The sequence below is a fragment of the Nothoprocta perdicaria genome, unplaced genomic scaffold (genome assembly GCF_003342845.1).
Source record: "Nothoprocta perdicaria isolate Ctin4 unplaced genomic scaffold, notPer1 scaffold_346, whole genome shotgun sequence".
Lineage (NCBI taxonomy): Eukaryota > Metazoa > Chordata > Aves > Tinamiformes > Tinamidae > Nothoprocta > Nothoprocta perdicaria.
In genome coordinates this window covers 80,438-103,913 of record NW_020455584.1, presented here as the reverse complement: position 1 = coordinate 103,913, position 23,476 = coordinate 80,438, and the positions used below count along the sequence as shown (strand labels likewise).

General features: G+C 40.0%; 1 protein-coding gene across 1 annotated transcript in view; it reads right to left on the bottom strand.

Moving 5' to 3' along the window:
- EFHC2 (EF-hand domain containing 2) overlaps nt 1-23,476 on the bottom strand; it is a 52,348-nt gene that overhangs the window by 5,259 nt on the left and 23,613 nt on the right. The window contains exons 8-13 of the mRNA XM_026044006.1: nt 17,281-17,446; nt 16,205-16,347; nt 10,912-11,108; nt 7,594-7,727; nt 3,228-3,425; nt 2,608-2,700 (exon numbers count right to left, since the gene is read on the bottom strand). Of these exons, the coding sequence (XP_025899791.1) occupies nt 2,608-2,700; nt 3,228-3,425; nt 7,594-7,727; nt 10,912-11,108; nt 16,205-16,347; nt 17,281-17,446 (931 nt within the window). The remainder of the gene's footprint in view (nt 1-2,607; nt 2,701-3,227; nt 3,426-7,593; nt 7,728-10,911; nt 11,109-16,204; nt 16,348-17,280; nt 17,447-23,476) is intronic.

Below are 23,476 nucleotides of genomic sequence, written 5' to 3'. Positions count from 1 at the left end.
TGTAAATAATTAGTATTCTAGGAGTATTACCTTTTAAAATGGAAAAACAGAACTGTTAAGTCCTACAGAAAGTCTTTGCCACCTAATCTTAGATAGTAAAGCTGAATAAACATATAGTTTCCATCTTCAGTCAGTATAATCTGATCACACTGTCTAATACTATTTTATAGCTGAATAGGGTCCAGACAGTGCATTAACTATAGACACTGATTCTGTGGGAATTGATCCAACAACTTTTATTGTATCATTCTCCTCCTTCATAAATCCAGATTCATACACTAAAATCACTACTGCTGTTTGCTTCAGAAACATCAATGGACACAAAATCACATAGCTCTTCCTCGAAAACCAGGGAAGGACTATTGTTGACAGGGAGGAATTTAGCACACACTGAACTCCCAAGCAGTGAGGCTGTTCTTCATCAGCAGTACCTGCCTGCTTCGTGATTCTTCAGTCTTGAGAAGAAGTAGGGAAAGCAGGAGGGAAGGAAAAATGCTACATCTCATTCATACAACTCTACTCTCATATTCCCACACTAATGGAAAGTAATTCCTGTCAAGGATAATTCAGGAAATATTCTTCTGTCTGCGCACCCTCAAGAAACCATGGCCTTACCAGCCAGGGACAACTGCACATATTAATAAGAACACATTTTTTCCCCTATTATCTGTAGTACTGTACATGTACTGCTACCTTGCAAAGCAGTTTGATACTGTAATACAAAACTGGCATGCTGCATAACACTGCATCATGTGGAGAACTTCTTCCACTGCATACATGGCCCAGCCTCATCCCATTTAACTTTCTTGTACCAAAACATGGAATATACGTCGCCCATAAATGCCTTGGAATCAAAGGGAAGAGGATGGTCATTCAGAAATGCAGCTCTTCAACAGGCTGAGGAGAAAACCCTCTCTCCTTCTCCATGGCCTATAGAAAGAACCTGGAGCATCTAAATCCTGGTTCAACTGTCATGAGCACTGGCCTAAATGCCCATGAACTGTTGTGAATCCAGGCCTAAGTCCCCTCCTTGCCTTATCTCTATTTTTTATTAGAGTGCACTGGCCTTTTTCTTTTTAACTATCTACTGAGCCTTTTTAAGAGAGGAGAGATTCATCTCACAAAATCTTTCCCTGGTATAAATTCACAAACAATAAATACGTCTCTGGAGCCTATGATGTGTCAGGACTGTCTGTTTTTCATCAGCACTGGGTTAGTACATAAAGGAAAACCTCCAGACTCTCATCTGGTTGCATCTATTCAATTTCAGTCTTTAAGAAGTGGAAACTATGAGAACTCCTTGTTCAATACTGTATGTCAATTGTCCTGCAGCACTTTTTGTGTTGGGCAGCTTAGTGGGAGTTCTAAAAAATGAGTTTTATATTAATGCTAAAATTTAGACAGGCTTCTGATCACTAAGGCTTGTAACCCAACTGTCAGAAGTGATGTAAGGCCAACCAGTTGCCTAACTCATCTATCTGGCTACCACAGGAAACTCAATGTTTTGAAAGTTTTGGATCTGAGGGGAACAGGGGCTTTGTAGAAAACAAACCCTTAGGCTCCTTACAGCAGTCTTATTGACACTGACTGAAGGAAGAAGTCTTGCTTGCAGCACGTAAATGCTTTATCAAAAGCATTCCATATTTCTCCTTGACTAGAGCCTTTCCATTATCTGATAAATCCAGAAGCTTGGTTTGAAATTCCTCCTGAAATCATGAAGCATGTCCACCTGAAAGCACCTAAATACAACAGATAACAAGACATGCTCTGCATTCTACACAATGTGAAGGCACCAGCAATATATTTAATGATACAGGAAAGAAGGGGTCGATGAGTATCTATTTAGACCTACTACCAGGAAAGTGAGTCATGAAAGCAAAACTCACCATGACAGGAGTGTTGAAAACACCCCAGGTTACTCTGAACTGTAACCTTTGATACGAGTGCATTGAATGCAAACTCCTCCACTTTTTCTCCCACTGACACAAGTATCAAAGACGACCTGCATGGATGGCAAGGAGCTCTTGGGAAAACTTAAAGAGAAAAAGAGAGGAATGTGCATAAAGTGGAAGAAGGACCAGACCACGTGTGAAGAATATAGAAACACTGCCAGAGAATGCAGGGAGGTGGTGAGGAAGGCCAAGGTCTGTTTGGAAGTAGTGTTAGGAAGAGATGTCTGGGACAACAGGAAGGGCCTTTGCAAATACATCAGTAGCAAGAGGAAAACTAGGGAAAACATGGGCCTGCTGCTGAACATGGTAGGTGCCTTCGCTAATTCCCACCAACTTAATTCCATAGAATTCAGGAAAAATCCAGATGATCTCTAAAGCCAGACAAAAGTAATATTCCTAAAATGGATATGCCTTAGTTAATTAAAAATATTCTATAAATAAGAAAATATGAAAAGAAGAAAAGAAGAAAAAGAAGAAAATATGCATGTGTATATGGACACAATGAGAATGATCTAATCATTAAAATTGTATAAATGATGAACTTGTACGAAATTTCTCTCCAGTGGATATTCAACAGCCTCCTTTCAGTAAGCATATGCTACATTGTATTCACTTACACCCAAGCACAGAGGTCATACAGTCATCTTTGCCTTACATGTTCAGCAAAGCTTGCAGAAGATCATCAGCCAGTGGCAACCTGAAGGACTTGCAAATAGTCCTGCACGTCTCATGGGGCAGCACTCCACATCTAAACAAACAGAAACAGATTTTCCAGGTTTATTCCAAACACATGCTGCTGTGAATAACAAAACATATTAAGTATATTGGGCTACAGGTAACGAAAGCTTGTTTTATGAAATTTCAGTGTTATAAATCTGAGAAACATAAAATTCATATGATAATCACTCTCAGAGATTCTAAAGGATCATCTAAAATTCTTAATATCTGTTCTATCAGACAACAAAAAGGATAAACAATTCATACCGAGGATGAAATACCTTTTTTTTCTTTAAAATCACTATTTTTCCTCTTTGATTTAAAATACTGTGATTTGTGACCAAGCATGTGATTATGTCACAGTATAATCTATATAGCAGCTATGATGGAAAGTCCACTTCCCACTTCTTGCCCACTTCCAAGTGCAGAGAGAGGCTAACATCAGAAATAAATGTCTTTTACTGTAATGTATCATTTGGTCAACAATAACCGGGAAGTAGATAGATTTCAAAGCAGAACTCTGCAAATCACAGCCTAGGTTTAACGCAGGAACCTTACTTTTCATGGTCATTGTATACAAACACAGCAGAGAGTTGTCCAAAATTCTCAAAACTCTTCTTCTTTAATTGTTCTTGAGCCACTGCAAGGAGGAAGTGGACATCCATCTCAGAGTCCTCCCTCAGGCTGTAACAGCGGCCAAGAGTCATAATCTCATGTTCTGACAGTGCTCCATTAGTGATATTCACTATCAAATTCCTGTCCACAAAAACAGCAGCAACCTACATTAGTATTAAGTAGAAGAATTAAAAGCAGTTAATAGGCACTAAATATCTGTGGAAGTAACTAGAAGGTAAAATGCTGTTGTTAAATGAACTCACTTAAATTAGAAATCCAGGTCTGTTCAAAAAGGTTTTCTGGAAACCACCCAACCTCTAAACTTTGAACGTTGTCCATGTTTTCTGTGTAGATGGTTCTATATACAACAAAAAAGTAATAGTCATATTTGAAGCCCATTACCTGCAAATGTCTTACTGGAACCAAATATCAGCACAGACTCCTTTTGTCACTGCATATATGCAGTAACACAGCCAATTATATAAGATACTATGCTATTTTACTCCTAATCATATTTTAATCATATTTTGCATTCTGCAGCATATGATTAGTTATCTGTAAACATGAAGCACGTACAGTAACTGCTGCATAAAATACAGACAGAATTTCCTAAGGCAGAGAGGAAGTGGGCCAGAAGCAGCCCACAAAGGAGAGAATATTAATCAAGTGCCAAGGCACACTTCATAGAGCACTGTGAAAGCTGGGCCTGGCAGCTTTCAGAAGAGAACTGGGGGAGAGAAGACAGGAACTGGACACAGACAGAGAAAGGCAGAAAATTGCACCCGAATTGCAATCACAAGCCCTCCTGGCAAGAAAGAAGGCCAGGAAGCAATGCCAAGACCAGCTAATGCTTGAAGAATCTCAGAGGGCAAGCGAATCCCATGCAAGGGCAGCCTGAGTACCAGCTCTCTTGAGATGCCTGCACTGCTAAAATCAGTCAGCCTAAAGAAAAGGAAATGTTCTGGGAATCTGTTTGAAGGGGCAGTGCTGACATTGAATGATATCAAGGGCTCCTCTTGATAGCAAGGACTTGTTGCTGTGCACAGCAGTGATTTTGGTGTTAGGTCCCTGAGAGCATCGGTGGAGGTATCAGCAAATGGATATACAAACTGTACAGGTTAGGAAACAGTACTCCTATTCATAATTCAGAATATTCTCTGTTTTGTAGAAGGGGGAGATGGAAGAAAGAAGACTGATTTTAAAGATGATATAATCTTTACAATAGGGAATGGGCCTAGCAAAGGCTGCCCAGTGAGATTGTGGAGTTTCCTTCTCTGGAGATCTTCCAAACCCGCCTGGATGCCGCCCTGTGCCCCGTGCTCTGGGTGTCCCTGCTGGAGGAGGGGGTTGGACTAGGTCATCCCTAAGAGGTCCCTTCCAACCTCAGCCACTCTGTGATTCTGTGATTCCTTACCGGAGAAGTCTGAGAGGGGGTCTGATCAATATATATGAATACATGAAGGGTGAATGTAGGGAGGAAGGGGCCAAGCTCTTCTCAGTGGTGGCCAGTGACAGGACAGGGGGCAATGGGCACAGGTTGAAACACAGGCAGTTCTGTCTCCATGTGAGGAGGAACTTCTTTCCTGTGAGAGTGCCAGAGCCCTGGCACAGGCTGCCCAGGGAGGCTGTGGAGTCTCCTTCTCTGGAGATCTTCCAAACCCACCTGGATGCCGCCCTGTGCCCCGTGCTCTGGGTGTCCCTGCTGGAGCAGGGGGTTGGACTGGATGGTCTCTAGAGGTCCCTTCCAACCTCAACCATTCTGGGATTCTGTTTGATCCTGTGAATACATCACCTTCAGTGATTAGAGAGCTCTGCATTTATGCTGGACATATGCACAACATGAGGAAAGAAAAGCATGCCATCAGTTAAGGCATGCAAGGAAAGGCAGGAAGCATACAGACCTCCTGGAAAAAGGTCTGAACTACAATTTACTCCAATTGTTACAAGACTTTTTTTGTCAAATTTGGTTTTATGTAATTATGCATGGCTTTATGTTTTCAAACATGCCTCTCTGCTGAATTTAACAGTATTTTTTTTTTTAATAGCAAGCATCAACAGAGGCCTTTTGCCTTAGCCAAAATCAGTTTAACTTTCTCTGACACTTCTGGGTAAACTGCACTAAAAATAATCTTCAACCTAATTGCTGAAGCAATTAGAACTGTACCTTGTGGCACCCTGGAGGGTAGTGCATCACTGCAACGATACCACACTCTTTGAAAACAAACGGAGTAAATTATTGTGATGCACAAATTTCTGACACAAGGCTCGAACTCTCAAGTTGGAGAAAACTTAAAATCTTGAATGCTTCTGAATAGGTCTGAATTAAAAGCACAGAAATTTAGTACCCCTCCAAAACACAAAATTCTACCAATGAACGTAACTTTTCACTAGTTTCTTCTCAGAGACTGGTGTGGTTCTGCTTAAAGATATTTATTTGTAGCCAAGAATATGATTACATTCACACAGCTATTCAGCAAAGGATGTTAAACACTATATAAAATCTACTTGTATTCAACTGCTGCCTTTCTCATATTAAAGAAATTAAAAAGATTCTTTATTTCCAGCAGATAAATGTAAGGAGGTGGTAAGTTGTTAAAAACACCAGAAAAAAAAAGACTTATTTGGTGATTAGACAAACTCAAATACCAAAAACTGATCCATCTATTAGCATTTTTATTACTTATCACCATTATTATACAATTACTGAATATTATTTTTTATATTATAGCAGTATTCAGAGACACAGTCAAATATGGAGCCTGTTTTGATGTATATTACCACAAACCTAAGTAGAAGACAGCACTGCCTGGTAAGACCAGCTTTCTAAACACTCAGCCTGCAAAGCTCAGAGCATGTAGATACCTTCACCCATGTGAATACTTTCACAGACTGGATTTCCACACATGACAGGAGCTCTTGCAGAGGCAGGGTTTTAAAATCTTGCATCCTCTCAAGTCACCAAAGCCCCAGATAAAATTATTGTCTCATTTGGTAATTACTCATTTGTCTTATTATTGCTAGAGACTGATGTCAGAGACCCAGGATTCATACACAGAATTCCATCTAAATTCCTCCTGAGGAAAAGAAACAAGGTGACACAGCTTTCCCCACTGCTTATCTTTTGTTCTACTTCTTTCTCATTCTAGTAGAATAAGAAAGATTGCAATCTGAATTTGTTAGAGAAAAAAAAAAGAAATAATAATTAATTGCTAAAGAGAGCTATTTCACAAGATGAATTAAAGATAGGCCTCTTTGCTAAACCTACCTGGTTCTTTGTCTCTAACAGCAAATTGAGCTTGTCAATATCCTATCAGAAAAAAACATTCAGGCAAGGACCATCTGATAGGCAGGCATGTAACTTTTACTTATTTCATTTTTCTCTTTAACAAACTTTCAGTATTTCTAATTGTTGCGCAGGGGATAACTTCAGTCTATGTCATGTGTTTAGTTCCTAGATGACTTGCTGTAAATTTGGGTTCTCAAGATGGGAACAAGTAAATTGTATAGCCATGATTATACTTTTCTACAACAGATTTATGGGTGTATCTTTAAAAATATAGCTTGTGTAAAATTATTTAAGTAGAAAGAAGAAATCTGAACAACAAAATTCAGATGACAGTATAGCTTTAGCTGTCTTTAAGATAAGAAAAAAGAATTATTTTGCTGGTTGAAGCTGTCACATAGATATTTGCATGTACTAAAAATCACAGATATTTGCATATACTAAAAATAACCATTTGTAGTTGATTATAATTGTAAACTGACACAACAGATTAAAAATAAGCAGTAATGTATAGAAGAAAATACAAAACAAAGATATAAGAAATATATAACAAAGTTATTAAATTATATGTATGTTATTAAATAATAGTTCTTACATATAAAATAGTTATATATAAAATAGTTATTATATATAAAATAGTTAGTTAAATCTGTGACTTTTCACAGAGGCAAAGAAATGTTCTCCTGCCTTTGTCATGAGAAAAAGATTTTTGTTAAAAAAATAATGTACATGGACAGAAATTAAAATGAATTTTAGATTATTAGGTATAATATGAATGAACAGGAAAAAAAAAAAAAAAAGCTATATACTATCTCTAGAAAACACAAAAGTAAAGCATTCCTAGAAGCCACTTTTTCCTCTGGCAGGACAGACACATTAGGTGTCACTGCAGAAGGCTCTTAGACCATCAGCAGGTGCTCAGATTTGTCCCTGGGAACAGTGGAACCTGAAAGCAAAGTCATGCTCTATGCATTTCTGGAGAATGTGCCTCTGCAAAATGGGAAAGAGCAAAACACAGCGTGTTACCTGAAGGAGTCGTACTCGATCACCTTGGTATGGTCAGGATCAGCGGCTGCAAACATCTGCTTGACCTCTCGGGAACAAGGCTCTGCTACAGCTTTCAGCTTCTTGAGGATGACACTGATATCAGCCATGGAGAACTTAAGGGAGGAAAGCAAGAAATACAGATCAGACAGAAAGGCAATATTCAATTCACGTACCAGCAAGAGGTGGGGAGACATAGGGCCATGATGAAATAAGCATTGCCACATTTCAAATTCACATCAATATTGGAGGGGAATCTGCTGCTGATAAAGATTTCTTCCTACTGAGAATATGAAAACTTAAACAAAAATAACCAGATCCTTCTCACAAAGCTTATTCCAGATACATAAAACCACATTCACTTTTGTTTCAAGCATTGTACTGTTAAAGCAGAAGTGGAAATACTTAAGACACAAATCTAATAAACTGGTCCTAGTGTTATCCCGCTGCATCTCCCTTAATCTTCTATTAATAAATTTCAGCAAATTAAAAATAATCTTTTTGCTCTATTCTGACGAACAAAAAGAAATACTCATTCATATTAGTCTTGGTTTTCTTACTCAGGATCAACAGATGAATATTTGTTAGAAACTAGTTTTTCCTGCCATGTAGGAAGACTTATTTCTTTCTCTGATTGCTTATTTCTTCATACCCAGGTCATTAAAATAAAATTGAATGCTGATAAACAGAACTGGAGCACTGAAGCTTCTATCCTACATTCAGGTTCTTGTGTCAGGGCTATTCCAGTGATTTATTTGCTGCACTCCTTCTAAACATAAAGCATCTATATCATGAGATAACATGTTAGCATAAAGCATCTATGTATTTACTCTTTAAATAGGGGCTGAGTCCGGGTTTGAACATCAGATATGCTCTCACATTGTGTTATGCTTAAGCTTGAGCTTGTAAAGTACATTGAACTTTCTGAAAATGTTTTTCTCTCATTTCTCCCAGTAAGCCATGGTTTTTGAATTAGCAAGTATTTGAAATTAGGTTTGATTGGTATTAAAGACCTAATCATTCCAAAGAATAGGTCTTACTCCTAGCTATGCTGAAGGCTGTCTATCCCATTGTATTAGTTCAAAATGATCTTGAAAAGGGTGTTTCACATCTCTCTCACACTGCCAGAACAATATCAACATCCTCAGATCTAGAGGAGGCAGCTGTTGCCCATGCAAAACTGCTCCAGGTTCAATGTCAGCATGCAGTGGCATGCAAGGCAAAGCCCTTGTTTTGGAGCAGCTTGACCAAAGCCACACGGCTGGCAATGTTCCCAGTTCTCTTCCAAAGCCATCACTGTGAGCACACATCCTTTTGCTGGAAAATAAATAAATAAATAAAGGGACAAAGAATGAGAAAAGTCTAGGCAGAAAGAAGCAACCAGCAGAGCATTTAAAGATGGATGAAATGTTCTACCTCTCTATAGTCTCCAAGCAGAGACTTTTATACCATTTTTTACCCTGCTTATTCCAGAAGTCTGCATAGACATCTAGTGCCTGAGCAGCAGGAGATAACCACCTACCCACTTTCACTCCCTCCCACATTATGCTTGTCATTCTAGCAGTAACAATCTGGTTTTGCTTGTCCTGCTTAGGTTCAAGCCAGTAGTTACTCTGTTGATCTCAGTGGAAGCAAAATCAACCTCTATGCCCATACAACAGAAGACCACAAAGCCTGTACAGGCACTTGGCTGTCACAGTGTTTTACATCAGCAGGCACTTTGCACCCCTTCCTTGTTATTCTGGAGATGGGGCACACAGGGAAACAAGAATCTCAGCTATCATCTTCTCTTTTCCCTGCCCATAAAAGGTCTGGACAAAATAAATACATAAAAAAGCAGAGTATCTTGTGGCTCTTGCAGCTTGTTAAACCTTCCCAGATACTTTCCCCAGTGCTGTTCTCAACATATGTAAAGAAAAGGGCAGCTCTGGATAATGTGTGAGCCAGAAAGGTCTGCTGAAAGCACAGGTCATGCTACAGGCCCACCACAAGCAATGAAGCATTTGCACTGACCCAAGACATTGAGGCCTCACAACACAGTCTAACCCACAGAATGATATTCATGGTCATGTCAAATCCAACAATTCCTTGATTCCTGATGCATTCCTAAGATGTGCCTCAGAATGACTAATTCAGAACTGCATATAACGGGAATTGCTAGGTATACCAGATTTCATTTATCCAAATATTTCAGCACAAGCTATATCTTAAAAAACATTGCATGAAAAGAACATCGACATTTCTTACCAAGGCAACAAAAAATCCCACAAAACACTATGTGAAGCTTCTTTCTGTGGTTCTGCATCTCCGTCTTCCTTCTTTTTCTGACTTCTGTGACAAAGTGCATTTCTTCCTATTGATTACTTCTACATTTTTAGCTAATGAAGGCAATTTTAGTACCCATTTGTGCATTAATTGGTATCATACAACACATATCACCAAAACCACTCTATGTCTCTATTAATTATTGCTCTTCCCTCTGAAGGCAAAAGTAAAAGACAGTGAAATACAGTACAAAGAATAAACCTGAATTTCTGTCTGTGGAATGAATTTCCAGTATCACAAATGATATGTTTTGACAGATAAATTGTTTATGAACACACATAAATCAAACCAAAAATGAAATAGCCTCAGTAGTAAGTAAGACTCTAAACTATATGTTCTCACACTTCAAGTACTGTGCACAACTCCGGTCTCTGCATTTCATAGTTGCCTTGCAAAGACAGACTTAAAAAGGCAAAGACTCTAATTTGGAAGGGATTAAGCTGAGTGGGGAATATGACCAGAGTTCACAACATTATGAAGGTGGTGCCTAAGCTGAATGGGAATCTTCACCAAACCCCACAAACACAATTTGGGTCACGAGTGGGAGGTAGGTTTGAAATGGATAAAAGACAATCCTTTTGTCAGATACTTCTTTGCATAGCAGTGAGTGGACTTGCCAACTTGCTGGCACAGAAAACTGTGAATGTAGAAAGTTCAAGAACAATAGGTCCATAAACAGTTTCTAGCAGGAACAGGCAAGGATATTACCTTTGAACAACCTCCAGTGTGAATGCTGAGGAAGTAGGAGGGAATGCACTATAGAAAGTCACCTAGTATCTCCTACATGGATTGCTAGAGAGAAAGCACTGGGCTCAGTGGACCATTCATCTGAGGCAGCGTGGCACCTCCTGTATTTTCAAGATTAATTGGACACTGGGATGAAGAAAAGAGGCATAATTGATTCTGAAAAAAAAAATACAATATAGCTAAGATACCGTTGTGGAAGGTAACAAAAAGTGCAAGAGAGAGTTTCACCTCATTTGCATGCTTCTCCATGTAGTTGAAAGCATATTCATCAGCATCCACCAAGAGAAAGTTGTGTCCATGGAAACAAACTCTGGCTCCAACAAACAGATTCTGCGCCTTGAAGTATTCAGATGGCTCGCTCTTGAAAAGCTCCTGCCCAGGCTTCTTAATGCGACTTCTTTCCAAGAACTTCCCTCCAAGTATCCCTATGGGAATTAAATTGTAAATAATTAATTATGGCTTCGCTTGGAAGAAATAAAAAAAAAAAGACACACATACAAAAGAAAACAACAACTCAAACCAGCTGGTTTGTATTTAAATATTAGTTTTCATCCTAAAGTTTCCTGTCTCTTAATATATTTCCCCCATCCTTCACATTGCTAAAAGAATAGTCTTTGCTAGTGCTCACAGCAACAGTTGCGTTATGCAAATTCTGTGACATGTCTCATTTGAATGCTTGCCAAACACCTTCCCTTTTTTTTTCCCTTTTCTTTAAAATGTGATGGAAATTTGCCTCTTCAAATGGTTCCCACAACCCTGTCGCCAGTCTTGAGACTGACCCTTGAGAGATGTAAGATGCAGGCAATTGGCCTCCCCCTGCTAAAGTAAAAAACAAAGCAACCAAACAAGCAAAGAAGGAAGCAAAAATAAAAGCCCCTCCTCTAACTCAGGATAAGACAGTCCTATTATGAACCTGATTTCTGATGCACAGTAATTCTAACTTGTTATTAAGGACTTTCGAATGTGAAAAATCAAGAGTGAGATGGCACTTGCTTCCACATACTGTTTTGGCAATGCAAATTAATTGTGATCTGTTATTTATTTTGTGAGTTTCATATGTCAGATTATTTCTTTTCATGTTATGATGCTTTTATTCATGTCACTGGAAACAGCACACACTGTTTAAGGGCTAATATAAGATATTAAAAGCAACATTTTCTTTCCATTAATATCTTACAGTGCATGACAGGGTTGCATCACACTTCCCAAATTTTCTAGAACAAGGTCTGTGAAGTGTTTTGTTTCATCAGGATATGTGCCCTACACCAGCCCTGAAGTGCCTGGTGTTCATTTCCTGTTTATATTTGAGCTTCCAAGCCAAAAGCCAGCAAGCATACTTTAGTAATGTTTAATGATGGCTTATATATTAGTTAGTGATATAAGTCCCATAAATGGCTGATGAGCAGTGTAATAAAATGCCATTTATGGTCAAAATTTAAACAAATGTGAAACCCAAACTGCTTATTAAACCAGAGTTTGGATCAGATGTCTTACTTAATTGCCTCACTAGCATCATAAAAGCAGAAGACAAAAAAATAAACTAAGGCAACGTTCAGGTCTAGATTAAATTCAAAAATGATTCAAATCACTAATGTAACTGTAATCTTAACACATTCCTTTTCACCTAGGTATTAAAGCAAATACAAAATTTTAGGTTATATAATCCTGGCAACTGTTTGTAATAATTAAGCTAAACTGGTCTCTGTAAGATTGGCACTTCACTCTCGGCTCTGTATTTTCCTGCCCTTGTGTAATATGACTGGAAACTTACCTTAATATCCCCGATAACTACTTCTTAAATGCTTTCAGTTAGTGTATTTCAAGTGCATTAACCAAACATACCTCATTAGGTTACAGAATTTACACTGAAATCTGATGAGAAATTTTGATGGCAATCTACAAGAGTGAGGCTTAAAGCACAAAATAAACACCCCAATCAAAGACCCGCTTCCATTAAGATCAGATCAGTCTTTGCATATGTTTGTACAGCTGTTAGCTTGGACTTGCACACAGCAAAATAAAGGGGTTAGGATCTCCTGCACGGGGAGCCAAAGTACTTATGTGTTGACCCCCCATCTCCACAAGTGCTTCAAGATGTCCAACCCTGTGCACTTCAAATCCAGTTCTGCAATGCTACTAAGAGCATAAAGTGCCTCCCTGCAACCTGAAGGCTCCAGTACTGAGAAAAGAGCAACTTCAGGTTTTAGGACTGAGACTTGAAGCTTTTTTACTTGACAATCTGTAAAAAAATCATTAAAACAAGAATCCATGCACAAAGAGAGATGCTGTTATTTTGGGAACCAGTTACTTTTTTTAACTCATCCCCTTTCCAAGATTTGTTCAACCTTACTTTTCTCATGCCCCATTCCTTTCAATACCACTTTCCTCCTCTTATAAGCTTCTTCTCTCATTCCCATTCTGACTGCCTTACCCAGTTTTCTCACCTCTCACACTTGACCTCTGCAAAGCCTTCTCATTCCTAGTCCCAGGGAAATTCACTCTCTTTTATGCTAGACGTGATTAAAAAGGAGCAAGGACAGAGGGAGAGCAGAAAAGGAGAGAAGAAAAGAAAGCAATGGAAGCAAATAAACTTCTGCAATCCCAGGTCTCTTTCCAACTTCTGCTCTAACCCCATAATTTTTATGTCTCATTCAGCCCCTGAAAGGCTGTTTTCTCCGAGCTCTGCAATGGCCAGGCCTTAGCCACATCCAATGATCTCTTTACTCTCCCTCCACTTCATCTTTCTACCATCTGTGAAAGATTTTAATGAAAGATCTCAGCTTCACCAACTTTAACACCCCTGAAAAAACTCATTTATTGATACTTGATTTTCACATATACTTTAAAGCCTTCATTACTCTTGCTGTGCAAACTTGCCCAGTTCAGTGTTTCATATTTTGGTGACTAGAAATACTTAATGGGACCCCAGCTGCAACACTGGCATGTATTTTCATTTGCAAATAAAAGGAAGCCAGGGAGTAATCTTTGGCCTCACAGCCAAATGCTACTGAGGGCCTGAAAAACTGACTACATCTGCACAGTGCTTGGCCCTGGTTCTGCTACGGGTGCTGTGTGATAAACCTGAGGATGTAACACACAGCTATTATTTTTTGTGCTAAAACTGCCTGAGGTACGTGAACGCTGTGCCACGTGCCCACCAAGAGGCGTTCTGCAGCATGAACCTGAAGGTATCTGCATTGCAACCACTGGGTCTGAGAATGACTCCCAAGTGCACAAAATGGGATGGTGTTAGAGGGCTGGTAAGGGCAAAGGAAGGTTAAGTATTCTCCAGTACAGGACCTGGACTCTCTGGGTCTTCTCTAGCTGGAACGGTCCAAAGCAGAACCAGATGGGAACTAACAATTAGACACTACAGATGACAGGGGTCCAAGATCCAAACTGTATCCTGAACTTCTTTAATCTAGTAGCGTAGATGTACCCGTTTATCTGCACATATTTATATGCACATACACCCATACACCGGTATGTCAAAGCAACATGCACCTTTGGGCAAGCAACTGTTATTTGAATGTCTCTCTATATATGAGCATTTACCTGTTGGTCATTCTAAAGAAGCTGTGTAAATTACTAACCACTGGATGCCAAGAAACTTGTTAAAATAATGAGGACAGGAGACTGCTCCCCTAAACAGTGCTAAATCTTTACATTGCAGTAGAGCAGGACCAACTGAGAACGCGCATGGAAGTCAAGGCAGATACTCTACACATTTCCAAAACATTTGAGCTGTTTATATATGTTTATATTGAAGTTGAGGGTAGGGTCCATATTCATCCTTTCAAAATATACTTTGATACAAACACAGATGCCATTAGGAATTCTTTGCATTTAAAAGGCTTGAGCCTTCCTATAAATGTACTGCACTTGAAATTAACTTAGTAGCATTACTGGCACAGAAGGACTGCTCTAACAATGCATAAGATGTAGATGTTCCTCACACCTTCAGTTTTTATAGATGTGATGTTCATCACATATCTGACGGATTCATTTCAGAAATCATTTTTAGCAACAATTCAGATAGTGGTTGCAAGGATACTAAGACCTTATCTGTAAGTTGAATGCAACTTAGAAAGTCAACTGCTGGCAAGAGCTGAAGGTCTCCAGATCCTGAACTAAAGAAGAATGAACAGTCCTCCCGAAAACAGTCATTGCTCCAGACATTGGCAGTATCAAAAAGGTCTGTTCCAAGCACTGCTCATTGTCATATTTGAATTACCGCACTAAGGCTTGATACCAAGAAGCTGGTAGAGGGCAAGTCATGCATTTCCAAAGAAGTAGTCACAAACTTCTACGAGAGCTCGACAATGTAGCTAGGGAAACCTCCTCTTTTTTTCTCTTATCTTTGAGACTATAATTTTCTAATTTTTCTCACCCCACAATTTTGTCTGAGAGTGACAGCAGGTTTTTGAAGAGTCACTCCTTTACACTCCAATGGTGCTAGAGCACTTCTGGGTGTGAATTGCTCTGAAGCTGCTGACCCAGATGTTTTATGCTCTTCAGAGAAATACATGAATATCTCTAAAAGGAATACGTTTAACCAAAGCTCCTCTACATCTTTGACTGACTACATAGCTTTCTGCTATTCTTCCTGCTACTGTATCCTTGCATCCATGCACCTGACACTGCAAGGAATTAAGAGACGCTTGGAAATCACAGAACCCCTCATATACTCAGCTAGAGTATATGCTCTATGAGCATATGAGCATATATGCTCTATGAGCATATGAGCATATGAGTATATGCTCATATACTGCTGCCTATGACAGCACTGACTGAAATAATTTAACCAGGAGAGCATTCAGGGACCGTGCTCCAACACCAGGATAAAGGTAATGAACAACAGAGCAGCAATAAAGTTTTTGCCACTAAACACTGGCAATCTAGCTCCTGAAATCCATACTAGTATTGCATACATATTCACACATATATATCCACACACATATTTGGGCAGACACTAACACAGAACACTCTTCACTCTTTACCAGCCCAAATATCTATTATTAGAGATATTGCATAATAGAAAATATCAAAGCTGTTTTGCTTTCATGAGATGCTTTTATACAATGATTGTTATATAGGTACCATAACACCATAACATGGTCTGCAAAATAAGTCTTACTCTTTCATGCTTAATGTCTTAAATTGCCTGTTCTTATTTAATGCCAGTTTCCACAGAATTCCTGTACTTAACCTAGAAAGACAAGCAAACGTTAAAAGGTCAAAATTGCATATTAAAGAGTAATAAAAATTCTAACATACTAAACTTCTACTTCCTAAAGGATGTTGTGAAGTGCTGTCATACAGTAAAAAGCTTTATGCTCTATGATGAAGATTATGATTTACTATGACAAACAACTCTCCAGCTAACAGAGAAGACCCATTGATGCAATTCCCTTTGCACTTAAAAGGCCACATCCCTGAGTCTAGCCTCAATGTTTTCTGTAAATTGTAATTAAACGGTCAGGAAAACTGGGACTGATCGCAAAATATTGCTACCTCTTACCTGTGTTTCGCTGCATAGGTTCAAAAACTGAAATGGTGTCATCACTCAGAAAATAGGATATAATGAATTTTCGCTCCTTGTCAATAGGGTTATCGGTAATAAGCTTTGCGAGAAAGCGCAGTATGTTGCTTTCCAGACCCTTTCTAAAAAAGCAAAAGCAGAGCAAAGAAACTAAGGAAATAAAAACAGTCTGAGGAAAGTTTCCACTGCTTAGAGATGCATTCTCCTGAGTTTTATAAAATATATTAATTATGTTATTCCTGGAATAAGAAGAGAAATAGGATAAGGTTCCTACTTTGTCAAAAATTATTCTGAGCTTAAATTAGCAGAACCAACCAGGTTCAGCCAGATAGAAAGAAATTATTTTGGGGAGAAAAGCACTTTTCTGCTACAAGCCTGGAATGAATTTGTATTCAAATTTAGTTGCAAATCAAACTCCCATTTTTGTTTCCAGAAAATGTATTAAGGAAAAGCATATCTAGATGTGTACATTTTCAAATCAAACTCTGAATAATAATACGTAATAGGATCATCTCCATGAAATTAGGTTCATCAGATGATTTTGCTAGCTGGTTATTTGCTAATTGTGTTTAAAATGATTTACAGCACCACTATATACACCAGCAATACATTGCCAAGTCTTTTTCTAATACCTCTATTCTTATATGGAGGTTTTACATTTGACAAGGCATGCCATAATGGAAATTAAAGGCTTAATTATTTAGTATTGCTACAGCAAATTCTGCATAAAAATCAACTGGCAAAAAAAAGTAAATTCCAAATATCAGCAATGGACTGCTGGAGTATTCAAAAGTACTGTTGAATAGGACTTCCACTGAAGACAGCAGAAGGAAAGGAGCCAGAGGACTAGGCAAGGGAGGAAAAATATTTGCCTTCTGAGAAGATAAATTTTGCTGAGATCAGAGAAAAGTGCAATATCATGTCACTAAATCAGTTCTTACACCCTTATATGTACGACTCTCTGATAAGAATCATACCACGCTGAGAAATGACATTCCAACTCCTTCACAAAAAGCAATGATCCAAAAGGTTGCAATGAATTATCACTAAAATACCTGTCTTTCTCCATGAATTTCTTGAAATCTTTCTGGGGAGGCTTGGGAAGCAGACCCAGGCAGGAGCACAGTGAATCCTCTTCAGAACCAAAGCCTGTATATGGTGGAAGCTTCTTTTCTATTTCTGGAGGTGGTGGAGCCTTATATGGAATGGGGGTAAAATCCGCTGTAACAAAGAGAGCGAGACTTATTTATTGTTGTTCTGATGAAGCCATTCCACTAAAGATTTCCATTTCCCATATGAATACATATTAGTCTAATTAGATAACAGAGCAAGACCAGCCAGAATCAAACTAGGCCCCTTCCTGCAGCTACAGTGTAGAAAGAAGGTTCCGAAGCAACCAACACCAAAATTATTGTCACATCAACGTTTGGGAATTTCATACATAACCTTAAACGTTTGACAAAAATCATTAAACATAGACTAAAAAAAAGACATATTTTCAAAATAGAAAAAAACTATAAATTAATTGTTCTAAAATAATGTTTCAGTTTTATCCTTTGAGATAACATCATTATGTAAATACATGGGTTATGACTTTCCTGACCTTTAATGTTTTGCCAAATCATCAAATATTCAATCAAATCAAATATGCAGATAAATAAAATTACATTCACGATAGAAAATCACAAAATCAGAGTTTTGAAAGTTAATGTAAATGTTGATAAGGTGCCAATTACTTCAGTCCAATCCCAATTAAATCTAAAGTTTTGGAAGTTTTCTTTTTACTCTTTTCCCTCCACTCTTTCCTCACAGTGCTGAATGGTCTTGACATATCCCAGATATATGGCAGCAGTGGCTGTCTCAGCAGGAACATCACCAGCCAGATACCTGTGCTCACTCGCAATATGTGTTACTAACATAAAACTTCACCAGAGCGATACAGTCTTCTGCCTAAATAAGGTCCAAGGAAAACAGAAAAGATGAGAGGAGAAAAGTGACCTATATAATGGGGAAAAAATGGGCAGAATTGAAGCTAATTAAGTGATAAATCTTAGGATTACAGGATAATTCATGTTGGATGGGACCTGAAGAGGTGTCTTCGTTGAATCTCCAACTCAGCACAGGGTCGGGTCTAGCTCAGATGAGGCCGTGCAGGGCTGCGTCCACTCAGACCTTTAAAATCTTTCAGGACGAAGCCTGCTCTCTGGCCAGGCAGGTCTCTCTGGAGAACCTGCTCCAGGGCCCATCCCAGTTCATGGGGATAAAGGTTTTACACTCGGCTCAGCGCCCTCTCCGCTGAGGTGGCCCCACTGCTCTCCTCCCCACAGAGGCCGAGCGGCCCCAGGCTCCAGCCTCTCTCCACAGGCTCCCTGCTCTGGCCCCACTGCTTCCCACCCTGACGGCCCCACGGGTGGTTGTGGCCCCAGGGTGGCTCTGAGGAACCCGGGCACAGGGAGACTGTCCCTGGCCTCGCAGGCAAGGACACAGGAGGCAAAGGGTAGAGGAAGACGCAGCGCGCGGCACAGCCCAGGAGCCAGGGAGAGGCAAAGCAGGCAGCGTCTACAACTGCACTCCACAAAATAAAGGTCTTTTCTTCCAAAAACTTTACTTTTCTTCCCAGAAGAAACACACGAATAACCTCCACTGTACAAATAGAAAGATAAGAATTGGTTTTACTTCCAAGTTCTTTTCTGAATAGCTTTTGTTCTTGAAATATTTTAAATTTGGGAATGTCAGAAGATCACAGTAACTTTTCTCCCCAAATCAGACCTGCCTAACAGCAATATGAGGTTCAAAAACTTAGAAAGAATTCAGATGTCAGAGTTCTCTTTACCTTAAATACATAATGCAAATTTCTTCAGCAGTTTTAATGAGAAAACTATTATATTTGAAGAGCTAATACATCCACTTGAAAAAAAGGAGTTTCTGCAAAACCGCACTATTTTTCTTTCCAAAAAAAGCCCTGCCCATGCCCATTCTGTAATTTAGAAGAAGCACAAATCCCAAGCCCATATACAAAAGGCAGCCCCCTGGGAAATTGCCAGTCATCTTCAGGGAGTCACAGAAAAAGTTGACATATAAACATGCAACAAAATATTACTTTCTGAAGACTGTCTGCAACAGAATTACATTCCAAAATATTTGCTGTGTGCTATGCTATATAACTTATATGTATAGTAAAAAAAAAAAAAAAAAGGAGGAAAAAAAAGAGAACGGGTATTGTGTAGATGTAGGTATTGATGGTATATGTTGAGTTGGTGTGTGGTGTACATGGAGTTACTGCACAACTACACCTACATTCACCAATAGAGAAAGAAATGCTGGTTTTGTAATACAGGTTTTCCTCAACAATGAAAAAAAAAACCACATACAGATGAGCAAACCCCTCTGAAAGAGGAAATCTTGAATCACAGCCTTCTTACACTCCAACAGTGCCACCTTGTGCCTGTGTGGCAGTTCAGACAAGAACAACTGCAGTTCCACTTCTTTCTCTTGATTATCAGGCGTTTACGGGTATTTTTAAATGGCAGTAAAACCTGTGATCCAAAGGCCATGCACTCAGTCTCTGAACTTCAAAACGGCCCTCAGGGAAGTTCAGAGCTTTGCTTCCCGTCCTTTCCCCGGCCTGCAATGGTCTTGCTTCATCCAGATTCACTAAGGAGAACGATTCAAATATCCAGTCTTGTGCAACCCACATTTCACACGATTTTAAGGGATTAAATATTCAAATTCTCTCCCATAAATAAAGAAGCTCTGGAATAATTTGATATAGAGAAACACAGTTCATTAAAACAGTTTAAAACTTATTTCTGCAAGTCTTGAACAGCCATCTCAGTGCATTAGACTCATAACCAGGTCTGAGTTCAAAACTTTCTCCATTTCTGCTTTGCCATTCAGTGTTAGGGCAGCATCAGACAGACCACCTGCACCTTCACATAAAGCACACAAGTACTCTTACTTAAGCAAATTACTCTGTGCATTCTGGAAATGGAAGTAATGCTCTCTTTTAATGCAGTATCATAGTCAATGTGAATTTACAATCTGAAAGTCTTAGATCACTAAATGCTACGTGCATAAAGGACAGGACAGATATTTTCCCCATGGACTGTTTTTCCTCTATTAGTGCATCAACTGGTGTCCAGCAAGAGATGAGCTGGGACTATGACATTTGCTTCACCTAGTATATCAAAAATGTATTATATTCCAGTAATTTTTTCTCATGACAGTAAAGCCCAAACGAGATTTGAACAAGCACTGGGAAAAGAAACAAAAATCAAGTATGGTGCCATCAAATTCTTGTTCAGTACAAAATTTGAATATAATACAGTCTCCTCAGTACTGAAAACTAAATTTCTCAAGAATAATTCAGTGCCACAGAGGCAGCATTAAACCATTCTTTTAAATGAGCTTTCGTCTGCTTCTCCTTTCAATATCTATTTTAAGATTACAAAGACATACGCTCTCTGTACAGTGTATCAAGGGTAACAGCTACTTCCTAAGCTGTCTTGGCTTTTGCCCTCTGTCACAGACCTGTAGTAAAACACATACGTGTGACAGAAAAACTTGTCTTCTTTTAATATTTCAGGTAAGGGGCTAGCTATGCCCAGCCTGGCTTAGCGCGATAACCGCGGGGAGCATCAGCACGCAGCAAGCAGGCAGCACAGACAGTCTGCAGAGGCACCAAACAGACACCTCTGGGCACAGAAGTAAAGCAAGGCAAAGAGAGATCCTACTGGCCTAGGGCAACAGAGGACGCACATCTAGCTGGCAGGCATGACAGTCTTGGCAGGTCTCAGTGTGTCTTTTAACCCCACGTGTGAAGGGTGGGGTGGACTAGATGACCTCTGGAGGCCCCTTCCAACCTTAAGCGTTCTATGTCATTTCCTGTATGTAAGATGAAAAAGAAATAGCAAAGAAATGGTCATAAAACCAAAATGACTTCATGCTCGACTTTATTTCTAGGGGCAGTCAGTTTCACCATTTTGGAAAAAAAAAGTAAAATAAAACCTTATTAAAGGTAACCTTATTAAAAGGTAAAGGCAAGAAAAGAAATAATAACTTTTATGCATTCCCACTTCATGCGTTTTCTGGTTACCTAAGGAAAAAAGGCCTCTGTAGATGCGTGTAGCCCTTCCCTCCCACGTTCAGAACCCTCCGCGCAGCCGCAGTCCCGGTTAGCAGAGGGGCTGGAGGCCAGAAAGCTCCCGGTTTCCAGCGCGCCGGCGGGAACGTGGCCGCAGGCGCTAATGCCCCGCGAGGGGAAGGCGAGAGGCGGTCGCAGTCGCGGCCGCAGCTGCACACACACACACGTGTCCAGCCCCGGCCCCGTGCACGGCTCTGCCCAGGCCGCAGGTCACGCCGGGAGCCTGGGAAGTGAGGGGGTGGGAAGGAGGGGAGAAGGGAGGCTCAGGAGGGATCGCGGGGTGCTCTGGAGAGGCAGAACAGACGGAACAGACAGGCTTGGGAGGCGCTGGGACGCATAGCAAAACTCAGCCGGAAAGCAGATTTCACTGTTTTTGTTCCTTCTGGAACAAGCTGTTACTTAAGAAAGGACACCGAATATTCCACTCTGGGCTGGGAGATTGTATTTAGTTTAAGAGAATGAGTATCGGCCTCCCCCATCGCATGCCGATATGCACCACGTTTCATCTGGGTGTCCACAACGCCTACACGGCTACAGAACATTTTGCTCCTTCGCGGCAGCTGCATCAGCAAAACTAGCCCGATAGTATCACACGTTACGGCATCTTCTCTTGCACACACAGCTCCGCTACACAACACTAATGTCATTGGCTTCCCATTGAAGGGCCTTGGCTATTGTTTACCCATGGAAAAACTTTCCTTTGCTTTTCACAAGTAATATAAAGAGCAAAGAGGCAGAAATATCCTTGGAAATGCATCAAATGTCATAACCACGCACTTTAAGGGAAATCTAAACTGCCCTTAGTTCTCCTAAAGGGCAAATTCCCTCATCAAACAACTTATGCTGAAACTGCAGGGTCAAATAAGTGTTGGCTTCCTTGATGGCTTTGGCAGAGGGGTGTTGTGTAATGTGAAAACAGCAACAACCGAGAGGATGGATGCCGTGAGGCGCTCGGCCCTCGGCCTTCCTACGAGCATCCATTTATCCACACGCTTACTCTTAAGGAAACCTTCTCCTTGGATTGAAACTTTTCAGTGCTGGAACGGATGGAGGCAGAATGTGGGGCACGTTGTGAGCCCCTTGGCATCCACCCTGCTGCCCTTCCCTCCGGAGAAACGTCGCTGCTCTTCCCTCTGAACCAAGCAAACCAAACTGAGGGCTCTCCAACTGCCGGAGGGGAATCCTTCTTCCCTCAAAGCCTGGGCTGCTTCTAAACCAAAAGCTATCCTGATTATACTCATAACCCCTTCCAACTAAAAGGTTATACCTACATTTTATTTTTTTTATCCTGATGGGAAAAGCAAACAGAAAGTTAACAGTGAATCCAAATTATCTTCTAGCTCTATGAACATGTATATTCTCTGTGACCAAGACAGACTGCATCGCCATATGTTTTTTGATAGCCAGTTTCTACCTACTCCCTTAGAAGTATATGCAAGGGACGGAGGGTGGTAAGAAGGGGTATTGGAATAGTGGTCAAATATGTACAATATTCCTGTGCAAGGATACTGATCAGTTGCTCTCTGTTTTGAACAAAGGATGAGACACAGAAATTACTCTCTCAGTTCACACAGACCCACTTCAGGGTTGCTATAAAGAAGCACTTCCTAACTATCAGGTTAGGATAAGATACCTCTGTAGGCAGAGGAAAGAGCTCTGTTGAAGGGTGTTGATAAAAGGCTACACAAGCCTCAGTCAGACAGCTCTGCGTACTCTGTCCTCCCTCAGAATCAAGGGGAGCACCTTCCTAAAGCACCTCCTGTGCTCCCAATTTTCTGGGTTTGTGTATTTACACCACAACAAGCCATTCGGACTTCTCCCAACTTGCTAAGCACCCAACCTTAACAACCAGAGACATAACCAGAAATCACTGAGGCAGCATTAGAAGAGGGGATGAGCCCTTGCACTTGTGTAACACTTGGTTGCACTGCTTGGTTGATACAGAATGGTCAGCTGTGTTTCATTTATCAGTCTGCTGAAATCCCCATGATGTTTCCCTCAGACAGAGGATGTTGCTGCCAAACAGAGGCAGTAGTCTTAGCTGAAAAAAAAAAAAAAGAAAGAAAGAAAAAAGAAAAAGCAAAAAAAAAGAAAAAAGGGAAGGGAAG